Source organism: Thermobia domestica, chromosome 13, assembly GCF_964235325.1.
Source record: "Thermobia domestica chromosome 13, izTheDome1.hap1.1, whole genome shotgun sequence".
Taxonomy (NCBI): domain Eukaryota; kingdom Metazoa; phylum Arthropoda; class Insecta; order Zygentoma; family Lepismatidae; genus Thermobia; species Thermobia domestica.
Genome location: NC_137466.1, coordinates 144418729 through 144432894, shown reverse-complemented (window position 1 = coordinate 144432894; position 14166 = coordinate 144418729). Strand labels below are relative to the sequence as shown.

The 14166-nt window shown below is 34.1% G+C and overlaps 1 protein-coding gene across 4 annotated transcripts in view; it reads left to right on the top strand.

Moving 5' to 3' along the window:
* gsb-n (paired box protein gooseberry-neuro) overlaps positions 1-14166 on the top strand; it is a 134175-nt gene that overhangs the window by 60054 nt on the left and 59955 nt on the right. For 2 of the 4 annotated variants that reach the window (XM_081736641.1, XM_081736642.1), the window contains exon 3: positions 4936-5071. In XM_081736641.1, coding sequence (XP_081592767.1) covers positions 4936-5071 — 136 coding nt within the window. The remainder of the gene's footprint in view (positions 1-4935; positions 5072-14166) is intronic. The other 2 variants (XM_081736643.1, XM_081736644.1) reach the window with 1 other exon arrangement.

Here is a 14166-nt window from a genome sequence, read left to right as displayed (position 1 = left end):
CTCTGGATTGATAAACAGGTCCTATTTACAGCATCAGCACTATTGGCATACGGAACGGCCATTGGAGGCCTAAGTTGAATAAAATAGCTTAATTAGTACAATGAACTAACACAAAAGTGTACACCACAAAAGACAAAGATAGCACAGCATTTTAATGAATTCTAAGCAAAAAATATTCATTTAAGGCATTCCACCCATTTACCCCACATATGCGCCAATTATCCCCTGGAGGTAATTGGGAGATTCAAATTTTAAAAATATTTTAACACTTCACAGTGAGGATTCAAGATTGCTCCTTTTCACGGCGCCATCCTTGATGTTTTTAAGCAGCAGTAAAAAATCAGGATCAAAACATTAACAGATGCACGATTTATTGTGATTCAAATCAAAAACACACACAAACCTGAAATTCGGTTTCAAATATGTCATTTCTCAATCAAATCAGTTTTTTTTTTTTTTTTGGTCATTATTACACCCCCTCAAAGTTCATCTAAGCTTTTTTTTCTGATAAACATCTACTCACCCAAAATTTGGGCGTAAATTAAATTCCATAAAATATACTGAAATGCAAAATATGAACTTTTAAAATGTTTTCCGCCCAATTCCCCCTTCACCCAATTCCCCCTTCTACCCTATTTATTTATGTGAAATGATACAATGCTACATAGAAGATTGTATCTATATTGTTGATTGATTTCAGTTAATAGTTACGCACACACATAACATTGAATCACATACTACTTGTAAATAAGGACAAAGAATATCTACGGAAAAATATATATACAAATACCAAAACATGTAATTGATCTAAAGCTGCTGTTAGACTAGTCTTCTATTTTGCATCCAGGCAGTTGTTGCATGGCATCCAATCAGTGCTGAATAAGGACACTTCTTCCTTTATACTTTGTCATTTCCCTTGCAACGCCTATATGTCCTCTGCCCTCCGTCTGTATTAGTTGCAGAAAGGAAATAAGGAGCGTTAACCATTGAGAACGGAGAGAAGATTGAATGAACTCCAAAATCTACATAAGAAAGGAAATGTAACCCTCCTGACTTTGCAGAACAAGTCTCCGATGATGATTGGATGAAAGTTCATGGCCACCATCCAATAACTGACATCTGGTTACGTTTTAAAAAAAGGAGAGAGAGAAATGAAAGAAAGAAATGTCTTACTGTATAGTGATCCTGTAAGATGCTGGATTGAACTTAATTAATGATTAAGAACAAGGAACAACGTGGTATTTATTTAATAAAAAATAATATAATCATATTAAAGTTAAGTTAAAAACTACATTGATAAATTACACATTTATCAGAATTAGATCTTTGTAGATTACAATGAGTTTTACAAGTTGAAGTATCGATTTAGTTTTTTACATAAATGATTATCTACACTGTAAAAAAATCATAGGTAAATTTACAAAAAACGGTGGCAATCTGCTTGTCAAACATCTATATAAATCAATTTACACCTATAAAGTAAAATGGTGTAAAATTACATTTTTATCAATAAAAATACCAAACTTTCTTATAAATTTACTGTAAATTTGTAAAAAAAAAGAAAAGAAAAACAGCAAATTTTGTTATTTAATATAAGGAAATGTATATCAACTTACAAAATGAAATGTAAATGATTTTACATTGATATTTGGCAATTTAATTACACATTTTTTTTCACTGTAACATTCAATTTTCTTTTTCTTTCTTTCTTTCTTTCTTTCTTTCTTTTCTTTCTTTTTTTTCTTTTTTTTTTTTTTTAAGAAAGAGAACTTAGTGAAGATTTCTTATTTTAGAGATCTGTTGCATTTCTTTTCAAGATATCAGAGTTCGTCCAATTTCTAAAAGTCTCTTCTCCATTTTACAAAATGTACATTTCTTTGAAATCAATATTTGTAATCGTCATTTCTACACCTGAAAATAAGCAAAATAAGTTTTGTAAAATACAAATTAATCACTACAATACATTAAATTGGACAAATTAGCTGAGTGAAAAAAAAACACATTTCAAAAAGAAGTGGACAAGAGACGTTCTGGAGTGGGGCGACATATATCATATATTGACATATATATATATATATATATATATATATATATATATATATATATATATATATATATATCGTTACAGTGCAATTTTGAAATTTTTACTATTATTTTAGGAGAAATTGTAATACTTTCCCCCCTTTGTTTGCAGATTAAAGTAAAATGTGTATTAAAACTTGGATTTTTAAAAACATTTTAACACAGCGTGAGCTTCTGTTTAAATTTAAAAGCAAAGTTTAATATTTTTGACACCTTTATTTGCAAATTTCAAAATTCTTAATTGTAATTTTAATAAATTCTTGTAATGACAGTAAACGGGATCACGCAAAATATTTTCCATGCATGGAATATGGATAGACAATGTTAGTCACCGTTACCCCTGTTAAGTTGGTAACTGATTGACTCCGAACTCAGCCGAGATAATCACTCTAGTTATGTGTTGCAAAAAAAATGAATTCAAAACTTAGCTTTCATTTATAGGATACGAGATATAGGTCTATACAGCCACTGTTATCCGTTAATAAGTTAACGGATTGTCTCCTCTTACAATCTCAAGCGATATAATTACTCTGTCTATTGTAAGGAACGGCAATCAAAAATTAGCTTACTTGTACAACATATAAACTAAGTTGCCGTTATCCGTTAACGGATTTACTCTATTCTATTAACGAATTCGATCGAGGTAATTGTTCTAGTTATCTGTTATAACCACCGTTAAAGTTATTGTTATCTGTTAATATATTAACAGATTGACTTCATTAAGGAACTCCACGAAAGTGATTGGTTTAGCTATCTGTTGCAAAAATAAATAAATAAATAAATAAATAAATAAAATAAAACAAAATATAAAAAATAAAAAAATTAGCTTACTTCTACGGGATATGGGCTATATAGCCATCTTTAAAGCCGCTGTTACCCGTTAATACGCTAACGAATTTACTCCACTAACGAATTCGGTCGAGATAATAGCTTTTCACCTCTTGACGTGCGTCACTATGTTAAACACGAGCTTTTCACCTATTGAGTGCGTCCCAATTTTAAACACACTCTTTCACCTGTTGACGTGCGACACCATTTTAAATACGGATGCTTCACCTATATTTACGCTGAATACACCATATGAGGACAGCGCACTTCAGTCTTGGCATGGCGTTACCACCAGAAAGCATATTATTCAACAATTCCCCGTAAATCCTACTTTTTTTTTTTTTTTTTTTTTTTTTTTTTTTTACAGTGAAGGATTTAATTTTTGTTATGAAAATTTGAAGTCCATGAAGTCCAAGCTCCTATAACTTTGATGGCCCATAACTCGAGAACCAAACGTCTGCACAGGTATATGCTTCATATGTGTAGTAAGTAGATCAGGCTCTACTACCATGTCAATTTTTGTCAATGTTTGAGTTCTGTAGATCATATATGATATATATTACTCTACTGATCCATCTTTTTTATTTTAAAAAAATCAAATAATGAAAGATAAGTTTAAAAATGGAAGGCAAAATACTGACATTTCAATGAGAATTTTGTTTATTTATTTATTTATTTATTTTAGGAGATACATTATCCTATATCGGATGATTTCCTACATAGCAACTTGAACATAATTTAATTATACAGATTGAATATTGGAATTGGAAACTAAAATGTTTATATTTATCATTCATAGAGACAAAGAAAGACTCACATTTATGCAAACACTTATGTAGGAGCGTGATTTTAGTTTCATCTAAAGAGAATTTACACTAACAATTGCTCATATTACCTCCCCTTCCCATTGAGCTAGATCTTCTATAAAAATAAACATTTACCATATCGCATGTACAGAAACATTTGAAATGATACGAATTTTGGAGCTTGAACACCCCTTCATGAAATTCTGCGTAAGCCACTGTTGAGAGCTATAATATTCTGACGAGATATGTGATTCTACAGTTTCAGTTTTGAATCAACCATTTTCATGTTGAACGATTCAATTTGTGTGTTCCGTGTAATGTTCAGCAAGCTCTTACGTTAGATATTTTACAGCATTATTAGTCTTTCCTCACACTTTTTCTAACCAGTTCGATCACCAAAATTCAATCCTCTGCGTCTTTTGGGAATTGGCTTAAAAAATCAAATGTACGGGACATGTTCGTGATTTGAATATTTTATAATATACGTACATGCTATTACTATCGACCAATTCTGTTTGGCAGTTGAACATGTTATATTATACCTATAGAATTGGATTCTGTTTCTGGAATATCCACATAGTGCTATTAAACAGTATTCAACAGCATTCTTTTGAAGTGCATATTAAACAGTGAGCATGCTTTACCCTCAGTAGGAATAACATTTATTTCGTAAGTGTCACATAGACAAGAACATCCACACGTGCTGAGTCAGCTGGTGACAGAAGCTTCCATGTCATTTTGCCTTCTGTCGTTTGTCGGTATCAAGCAGTTCACAGTGGATTTTGAAAGTCCAGTCCAATTACCCAAGCATGTCACCCACTAGAGAGCGCAGGTTAAATTTACTATATTTGCTACAATTTACAATGAACACTATATTTCTACTGTATATAGTACACCAATGACGTGAAACATCACTAAAATCTCCTCTGCCAGTAGCGGATTCAGAAGGATAATTTGGAGGAGCGGTCGCCTCTACCACCCTACCCATGGATCCGCCACTGTCCTCTAGTGATGGCTAAAATTTAAAAAAAAAATCTTTACATATTGCTATTGCACAAGTTTAAAAAAATGTACTTTTACCGAATTGCAATCAGTCTGTTCGTTAAATCTCCAGGTCTTTTTCCATAACAATAGTTGAATTACAATAACTTGGTATATGCCAGACATGCTGTATTATTTATTATACATGATTTATTGGATTGTTCAACTCCTTCTGTAGGACTTCTTGTTTCAGGAAGGTGTGTGCGACCGAAACAGCGCCCCGAGTGTCTCATCAATCAGCAGAGTGCTTCGCGGGGGTCGAAGGGACGATACAGAAGGTAGAAAAGATCACAGCATTGATGGCATTCTAGGCGGTAAGTAATTAACTCTCTGAATGAAAGAATAGAAAAGAAATCTTAATAATTGAATTTCTTTTGTATTTATAAAGATATTTGAAAGAAATGGAGACAAAAGAGTAGTATTTAATTTAAATGATTCCAATGAATATTTCATCTAGTGGGCAAAAATATCAATATAAGTCTGTAATAAATATTGTATGTTTTGAAATACTGTAATGTTAGGAAATGTAATGTGCAGAGTTGTGGTACGACCTTGCTCACTGGTGAGGTTGCTCTCAGTGAGATCGTGTACCCAATGCGGGACCCACTGTTACATCCGTCGTTCAGCCGCGCAGTGACGCTCGACAATCCATACTGGCAGAGTGCGTTCTTCACGATGGCTTCTAACATGTATAAAACCTCACTATAGAGCAGATTGAAGCTAGACTAGTCCATAAGCATTACAGTTAGTTTGCTAGCACGGTGTTCACGCTCATTGTAGTCTGATGAGTTTGTGGTTCTAGGTCAATGGAAGTCGATGCCAAAGCATGTGTACCGTCGGTTCAGTGTTCAGCAGACGCAGACAACAAACACCAATAGCGTGCTTCACCGCTGAGCTAACACTGTGAACGACGATGGTCATATGGACAAGATGACTGTCATATCGTGATGTCTAGTCACATTACGTAGTTAATTATCAGATCGTTGAGCTCCTTCGTGGCTAAGCGGTTAGCGTAAGCGCCTATGGCGTGGGAGACCCGGGTTCGATTCCCGTCAGGAGCTTATGTGGTTCGGATTCCACGTTAATCAGTAGGTTCAAGTCTCATATAGCCTTGCTGCTGAACTGGATGTTAAACTTAAAATCAAATCAAATCAAATATCAGATCTTTGCTGTGCACGACTGTCTTCCATTCCGTTTATACATACATATCATTGTCGTGGCAGCATGTCCTACGCGTGCATCAATTTTGTGGTTCAAATGTAGTCTCGTCGGAACCAGTAGCCTATTATTATTTCAATGTTTGACGTCACCGATACATTGTATTAACGCTTGCTAACACGTTTAGTGATGGGCAGTGGGAATATTCCCGGTGGGAAGGAAAATAAAAAATGGGAATATTCCCGGGCTTTTTCTCTTGCATATAAATTCCCGGGAAGGAATTTATTTCCATTTCTTTAGATTATCTTCCAAATTATAAGAACCATGTGACTAATTACTTTATTATCATTTATTATTATTTACTTCTGTGATTTAAATAATTTGGAGATTAAAAAATAAAATTCGTTGACAGTACCTTATACAACTAATAATATGATATTTAAGTTCTAATTCCATTTTCACTAAAAAGTAGCGAAGTACTAATTTACAAATGATGAAATGGAACCAGTTTCTAAAGTAATGTAGAAATTATGTAGAAATAGAGTTGAAGTGCTATTAATACACCCCAATCCACCGTTGGTAATAGACGTCGCTCTGTCTCCTGTCTCTGACTTGAATTTCTGAAGAGGTGCTCGGACTTTTCTTACATGTGAATTAACGCATGAAATTTCGAGAAATAGATAGGAAGAAAGGTCGTGTGTGGCAATGTTATGTGCTAAATTATAAAACAAGGTCAGTATCTTGCAAATATTGTGGACACAAATATGTATGCGCAAATGTGTCTTCTAAGACATGGTGAGATATGTGTCTTCTGACAGTTACCCAACTTAACTTGTTTATAATATTTTAAAAAATAATATGTTTATAATATCAATCGTATTGTCAAGTTTAGAAAATCCACTTACATATAAATGTAAACTGTTTAGCGGTGTAAAGTTATGTGGACTTACTATGCCATTTTTTTCCACATATTTATTTGCATAGAACATATTGTAAGTAAATATTCATTTATGCATACTCTCTAAATATAATAGAATATTAATAAAATGGCATAATACCGTTCAGAATATACATTGTAAAGAATCCTCTGGACGTAACAGTAATAATATACTGTGAAAAGAAACAAATTTATCTTTGGAAAGATAATATAGTAATAGAATTCAATTTTCTTTGTATTTGTACATAAATTCCCGGAATATTCCCATTTTTGGGAATCTTCCCGGGAATTTTTCCAGGGAATATTTCCGAAAAATATTTTCCCGGGAATTTACCCATCACTAAACACGTTTGATGTATATTTGTCTACAATCCATTGCCTGAGTGCTAATTAAACCACCGTCCCGAACTGAGGTCGCTGCTAAGTCCAAGTATGGGCCATCCTGTTAAAATTATAATCGTTCCTCTGTCATACCCTTCTGTAAAAGTTCGATGAATTTGAACGTATGCCATTGATTCCCACTTGGTGTAGCAATTTTCGCCAGCAAGAATGTACTAGTATTTTACATTACATGTACAATAATGAAATGAAATGAAATCTTTAAGTTTTACCTACGTTTCACGGTTATGCCGGCTAGGCTAAAGGAGACGGTGATGATGAGAAATGAATGAAATGGTGGAATGAGGAAAGTGGGAGGAAACAGGAGAACCCCGAGGAAACCCATGCATACGGTGTTTCTCCACCACAAAGTTCACTTGTCGTGAGCTGGAATCGAAACAGGAACTCCACGCACCAGAGGTTAACGCTCTACCATTGAGCCACCGCGGCCCACACAAGTACAATAAGATTTTTTATAGGTAACCTATATTTCAAAACATATTAATTGCTTACCAAACCACAAGAGCTCCTACCGAGAATAGAAGTATGGTCTTCTTCAACGAAGTAAAGTACACGTATCATATAGTCACGAAGGAGCTCAAGAGATATTAATCCACGAGTAATTCTTTGAACAAAAATAGTGAATTTCTATCATTGTGGAATTGGTAACGACGTTTTCATTGGTACATTTTTTATTTCATATTGCTTTTCTTTTCTTCTTTTCTCTATTTTTTTTTAGACTACTACACATCCTATTAAATGGCGGAACAGGCCTTACAAAGAAGCTAATGGGGAAAAATTGCATTGGCTAGTTTCAAACTAAAAATATCTCCTTTTCTGAAATTTCTACTCACAGTTTTTTTCTCTTTTTAAAAATGTAACTTTATCCAATAATCCCCACGTCAGATTTGAAGTTCCACGTTTTATTACGTGGCTTAAATCCTTAGCAACACTGTTTAATATAAAGATTTGTCTACATTGCCTTTTTCTTTTTCTTTTTCTAAAAAAAAAAAATCCCCTTTTTGTTCATGTTATTTAACCAAGAGATAGATTTTTTGTTGTAAAAAAAAATTAAATCTATAGGGAAAATAAAATTCGGATTAGAATTGAAGATTTTTTTAAAAGATAAAATATCGAGAAAAAAGGACTAAGCAAGTCTTTTTTAACAACACAATATCTATCTGAATATAACGATTATCATTGTTATTATTATTCAACAAAAGCCAAATGTCTTGGGTGGACGAAATCAAGAATATCCGTCTGTCTATACAGGTGTGAAGAGTGACTTCTAAAACTGCCGACAAGAGAACTATTATCTCCCTTTTTTAGTGAGGCCGTCATCCGACACATTGCGACATTTTACACTGTAGACGAAGGAAAACGACGGCTTCTATAACTTACAAAGTATGATGATGTCCTTGGAGAATAAAGAGAGGTTTACACGAGCAACTAAACTCCAACACTGGGAAAACCTTACCTACTAACCAACCCTTGTCCTGCCCCCGGATATGCATATATATAGCTTTTCAACGTTTCTAAAACGTCCTATTTGAACTATTGTCCATTGTAGACCATTTCTTGAAGAGGCTCAATATGACAGTAAGCCACAGATATATTCTTTGTTGTGAACCATTTTACCTTTTCGTGTTCTTTTTCTGTGTGCCCCCAATACTTCCGTCAACAACCCTTGAGAAATGCCCGAAAAGGAAAGAAGCGGCTAAAGTATAAGCAGCTTATGCTGTCCAGTTGAACGTAGCTCTTTCGAAAAAGGAAAAACTCTTGACTAGATACTGAGGAGGGTTGTATAGTACCAATACTAAAATATCGGATGTGGGAGTGATAAGTCTACAAATTACCATCTTTAAAAAATCATGAAAAAAAATCAATAGTCAAAATCTACCCTTGAGATAAAATGAATCAAAATTCCTCAAAATATATATACTGGTGCCGAAAAACGGATGGTTGAAACAAGGATAGCGGGAGAAGATTGAAGAACCATGCAGAACTCTATGAACACAATGTTTCTGACCTCAAATTTACGTAGCTGGAATCGTAATAGGAGCCTTCGCATCAGAAGTGAAGCACCTTAACACTTTTATCTTAGTTTTAAATTTCTTTACAGTCAACCCCCTCCACTTAAAAAAAAAAATAGTGAATAATTTAAAACCAGTAAAGAATATTGAAAATTAAAACGAAAATTTAAAACTTTAGTTGAATTATAAATTAATAATACAGCTTTTTGCTTATTTAGCAGCAATTCGTTTTTGCACAATACAACAATATATATATGAAACATTGTTTCTGCATATTGTTGTATTGAGCTTCAATAAATTGCTACCAAATAAGCTAGAAGCTGTAATTACTTTATTAATTTATGATTCAACGAAGTACCAGATTATTTTCGGAAAACAGTTAACATGTAATAGATATTAAAAAACGATCAAACATTTTTAATTCATAATAATATTCTTTATGCTACGCTTGATTCTAATGTAAAAACGACGTCAAGTCAGCTCTTTTCAATAAGACGATGTGATTTTACATGAAAACTATATACCGTACATAAAGCATTGATGATTTTAAAAACAAATATTGAATGAGCCGAAATTTCTTGTATTTTTACTTTAAAAAAGTGCAATGTAGGCAAATCATTTTAAAAAGCATAAAAATTTTTGAACAATTAAGTGTGCAAAGTGTGATTTGTTTCAATTCTATTTAAAAAAATCATACACCGTAGACAAATTATTGATGGAATTAACGACGCTTTCAGTTACTGTACTTGAAAAGTGATTCTTTGTAATTTACTTTTTAAAAAATGTAATGTAACCAAAACATTCACGATTTTTTTAAAAGAAAATCAGCAACTGAACTTGCAAAAGAGATTTGTTATCATTTTAATTGAAAAGGCTGTAGTGTAAATAAACAAACCATAAAATTAACCACACGTAGCGTAGTCGCTAACGCTCTCGCCTTTGGTGCGAGCGGTCCTAGGTTCCATTCCCGGTGGGGACACTCAGTCGAAAAAGTGTAACAGCTTTTTCAAGCCAGCTATCTTCAATGATGTTTTCCTGGGTTTTCCTCATTCATACCAGGCAAATGCCGGGATGGTACCTAAAATAATGGTTCCAGACTGCTTCCTTCCTTCCCTTTTATCGGATAGTGTGATCACCGAAGGACCTTAACCCTCCTTCACGTGACGGCTAAATGACCTTAGAAGCCGACAGCCAAGAAATTTTAATTCCTAATTCCTAACAAAATTAACCAAGCATTGAGACATTAAAACGACAAAATAATTTGTTTAATTTTATTGAAGAAAATTGCAATGTAAATAAATTATTCATGAAATTAACAAAGCTTCCATCAATGTAACTTACAAAAGAGTTTTGTTGTAATTTTATTGAAACAATCGTACAGAAAAAATAAAGTGTTCATTAAATCTTCAGGAACTGAGCTTCCAAAAGTGTTCTAATTTTATTGGAGAAATTGTAAGCTGTAAATAAAGTATTTATTAAATTAAAAGAGCTTTTAGCAATTAAACTCAAAACATTTTTTTTCTAATTTAATTGAATCGAATACGGGGAAAGGTTTGCACGAACAGAAATTTTTAGCCCGGGCCCGGCCTGGCCCGTGAGTTTATAATGTGAGGCCCGACCCGAGTCCGAAATATGTTTTATCATTTAGACCTGAGCTCATGAGATAATCAAAGGAGCCCGAAATAAGCCCGAATTGCCGAAACGTAATAATTAACGCAAAATTGTATTCTTATTTACAGCAATTAAAGGTTTAATTTTGCAGTTGTGCTTTAAAAGTTCACTAAAGAACGGTCCAATAAACATTGTTGTACAGTATATTTACAAAGTTAGGCCCGAAAAGTTGTATATTTAAAAAATTACGGCCTGAACCCGGCCCGGGTCCGAAGTGATGTATGCTTTGTAGCCGAGCTCGTGCAGACCTCTAGAATACGGTAAATAAAATATTAAAAGAGCTTTTATCAACTAAACTTATAAAGTAATTTGTTCTAATTTAATTGAATCGAAGACGGTAAGTAAAGTATTATATTCATGAAATTAACAAGTTTAACAATTCACAAGTCAAAGTAATTCCTTTAGATTTTAGTGAAAAAAGATCTCGTACACTGTGGACAAAGTATTCATGAAATTAACAAAGCTTTCCGCAATTTAACTTGCAAATATAACGAAGTTGCGAATATATTATTTTATTTTATTTATCGATGCGCTTATTTAGGAGTTCATTGAACATACATATCTCCAAAACTTCTCTTAGGTTCTAAGGTATGTACGTGACCCGGTAGAAGGTAAAACCATGAATGAAATCAATGAATGAAACACGCAATTAGTTAGAATTTATAACATGTTCAACTCAACAATGAAGATAATATATTTTTACGGAAAAGAATTTTTCGAGACATGTACACATGTCTTTTTGAGTTACTTGTCATACCTCTTCAGCTAACAGTGAATGAAAAAAAAAGTAAAAGAAAAAGTTATGAAAAACAGTTCCGACACCTCTAGTGAAAAGAAGTACAGGAGAGACGAGGATATATATCAAGAGTTCTTAACATAATACACTCATGTTAATTTCACAAGAAGAAAAGAGTTAAATCTGACAGTTGAATGATTTGATGACGCAGATAGGTTTCTTTTGTCGGTCGCTTTTGCTCTGCATTCCTCCTCCAAAAGAACAAAACTGATAATCTGTTGGAAGAGAAAAAGGATTATAACACTCCTAAATCATCGTTCCATCTCTCTAATAGGTGTCATTTTTGTGCAGAAGGGGTTTTTACTAGTCAAAAAGTCCCTTCTTCTTGTACGTATTTTCCTTACTACCTTGTCTCCCTATCGGCTTCTCTCTCTTTTTCCTTTCTTTCCTTTTCCTTTACCATATATTTTCTCATTTGCAAAGCCAGTCCCAACGCTGCAAACGTCTTGTATGGGACAATAAGTTCAAAAGACGCCGCGACTTTAACGTGTGCACTACACCGCGGTGGTCCTGTGTCATCCAGCTTCTTCCGGACAAATGGCTCGCAAAAAAAAGAAAGAAAGAAAGCAATGAAAAGAATTAGAAAATAAAAAAGGAAAAGAAATAAAGAAAGGAATAAAAATACTGTCTGATGCACAGAAGAGGAACCGGCCATTCAGATCATATACTGAAGAGCGGAGCGGCGTGGATTGGGTTGGGTTGGAGATCCCTCCGTTATTCAATCGTCACCGGAGTGACTGTTTTTCTCGCAGTGTGGGGCTCTTGTAGTCACAGCGGGTTTCCTTGTTGCGGCTTCTCTGAACCCTGTAGGCGGGTGAGAGGTGTCCAACCTTCTTCTCACCCATGTAGACAACATCACCAACTGGGACGAGAAGGCATTTCTACACCAGTAGACATTAAAGGACAGTGTTACCATCCATTTATCTACTTTGTTAACATCACAACTGAAAATATTTATTCATTAATAGTCTTAATGATTCTAGTATGGATAAAGCATTCGACAAAAATATTTGGAAAATTCTTGTCCGATCTTTCAGCATGCATATTCTATCAGAATCATTGATTCTTTTGTACTATTTTTTTATATATATACTTTAGCTCTCTCTATAGCGTAGTGGTTAGGGTGTGCTTTTAATGCCTGTAGTCCTGATTCGATTCCTGGTAAGGTATCAAACGATGAGGGTTGATGGAACCCACTTTTGGCTAGTGTTGCGCACGAGATGAGAAATTTCTCTTCTCATCTCGAAATCAAAACTAGAGTTGAGACGAGCAATACATTTTTAAATTCGAGATACGACGAAAATTTTTTTATCAATCTATGGTCAACATTAATTCATCCAAGTCATGAATCTCAGACACTGTTTTAGTATTGCATGATTCATAGTAGAAAAACTATAAATTGATACAGTGATTATACGAACAGAATGAATATTTATTTCAACATTTAAAAATAGTCAAATCATTATGCAATATACTCTATTAATAAATGGTTTAAATTTTCTTATATCATACACTTGATAGACTTCTCCTGAGACGCGGAAGTATTCTAATAACTCTAGATGAAATTAAGGGGGGAAATCAAGGCTTACATTTTGTAAATGAGATATACAAAGCAGGACGAGAAAATTTTCGAGACGAGACTTTTTTTTTTTAAGAATCGAGACAAAACGAGACCTACAAAATTTACTAAACGAGACAAGAAAATCTTTCGTTTCGTCTCGTGGGCAATACTATTTTTGGTCTTGGGCCGCGGTGGCTCAGTGGTAGAGCGTTCACCTCTGGTGCTTGGGGTCCCGGGTTCAATCCCAGCCCCCGCCAAGTGAACTTTGTGGTGGACAAACACCGTGTGCGTGGGTTTTCTCGGGCTTCTCCCAATTTCTTCATTCCACCATTTCATTCATTACTCATCATCACCGTCTCCTTTAGCCTAACCGGCATAACCGTGGGACGTAAAACTCAAAGATTTCATTTCATTCTTTTATATTTGGTCTTACTCCACTTTTTGGTTTAGAAAACTTTTAACGTTCCACGATTTTTTCGACGGAGACCCCCAAGTCAGAACATTGGCGTACATAAAGAATAAAACGCATATACGAGTATTATATTCTCGAAGCACAGTATCAATTATTTCGAAACAAACTAGTTGTAGTTGATTCATCCAACTTCTTCCCCGTGAAGGTGGAGTCTATCAAAATTGCTCTTACAGCAAATTACCAATTTGCAAATTGGAGACAATCCCTGGAAAACTATTCTGAAGTTCGTAGATCTGACGATCATGGTTGGACTATTTACCGGATTACTAGCTCTAGAAGCTGTTGTGAACCTTTTAAGTTCTCTTGTTCACGTTTCTGTGAACTATGTAGTGATTCTTGCTTGTTAATAACTTCAAGTGCACACCCATTTGCAAGGTCATCGACTGTGACAACCTATCTCAAA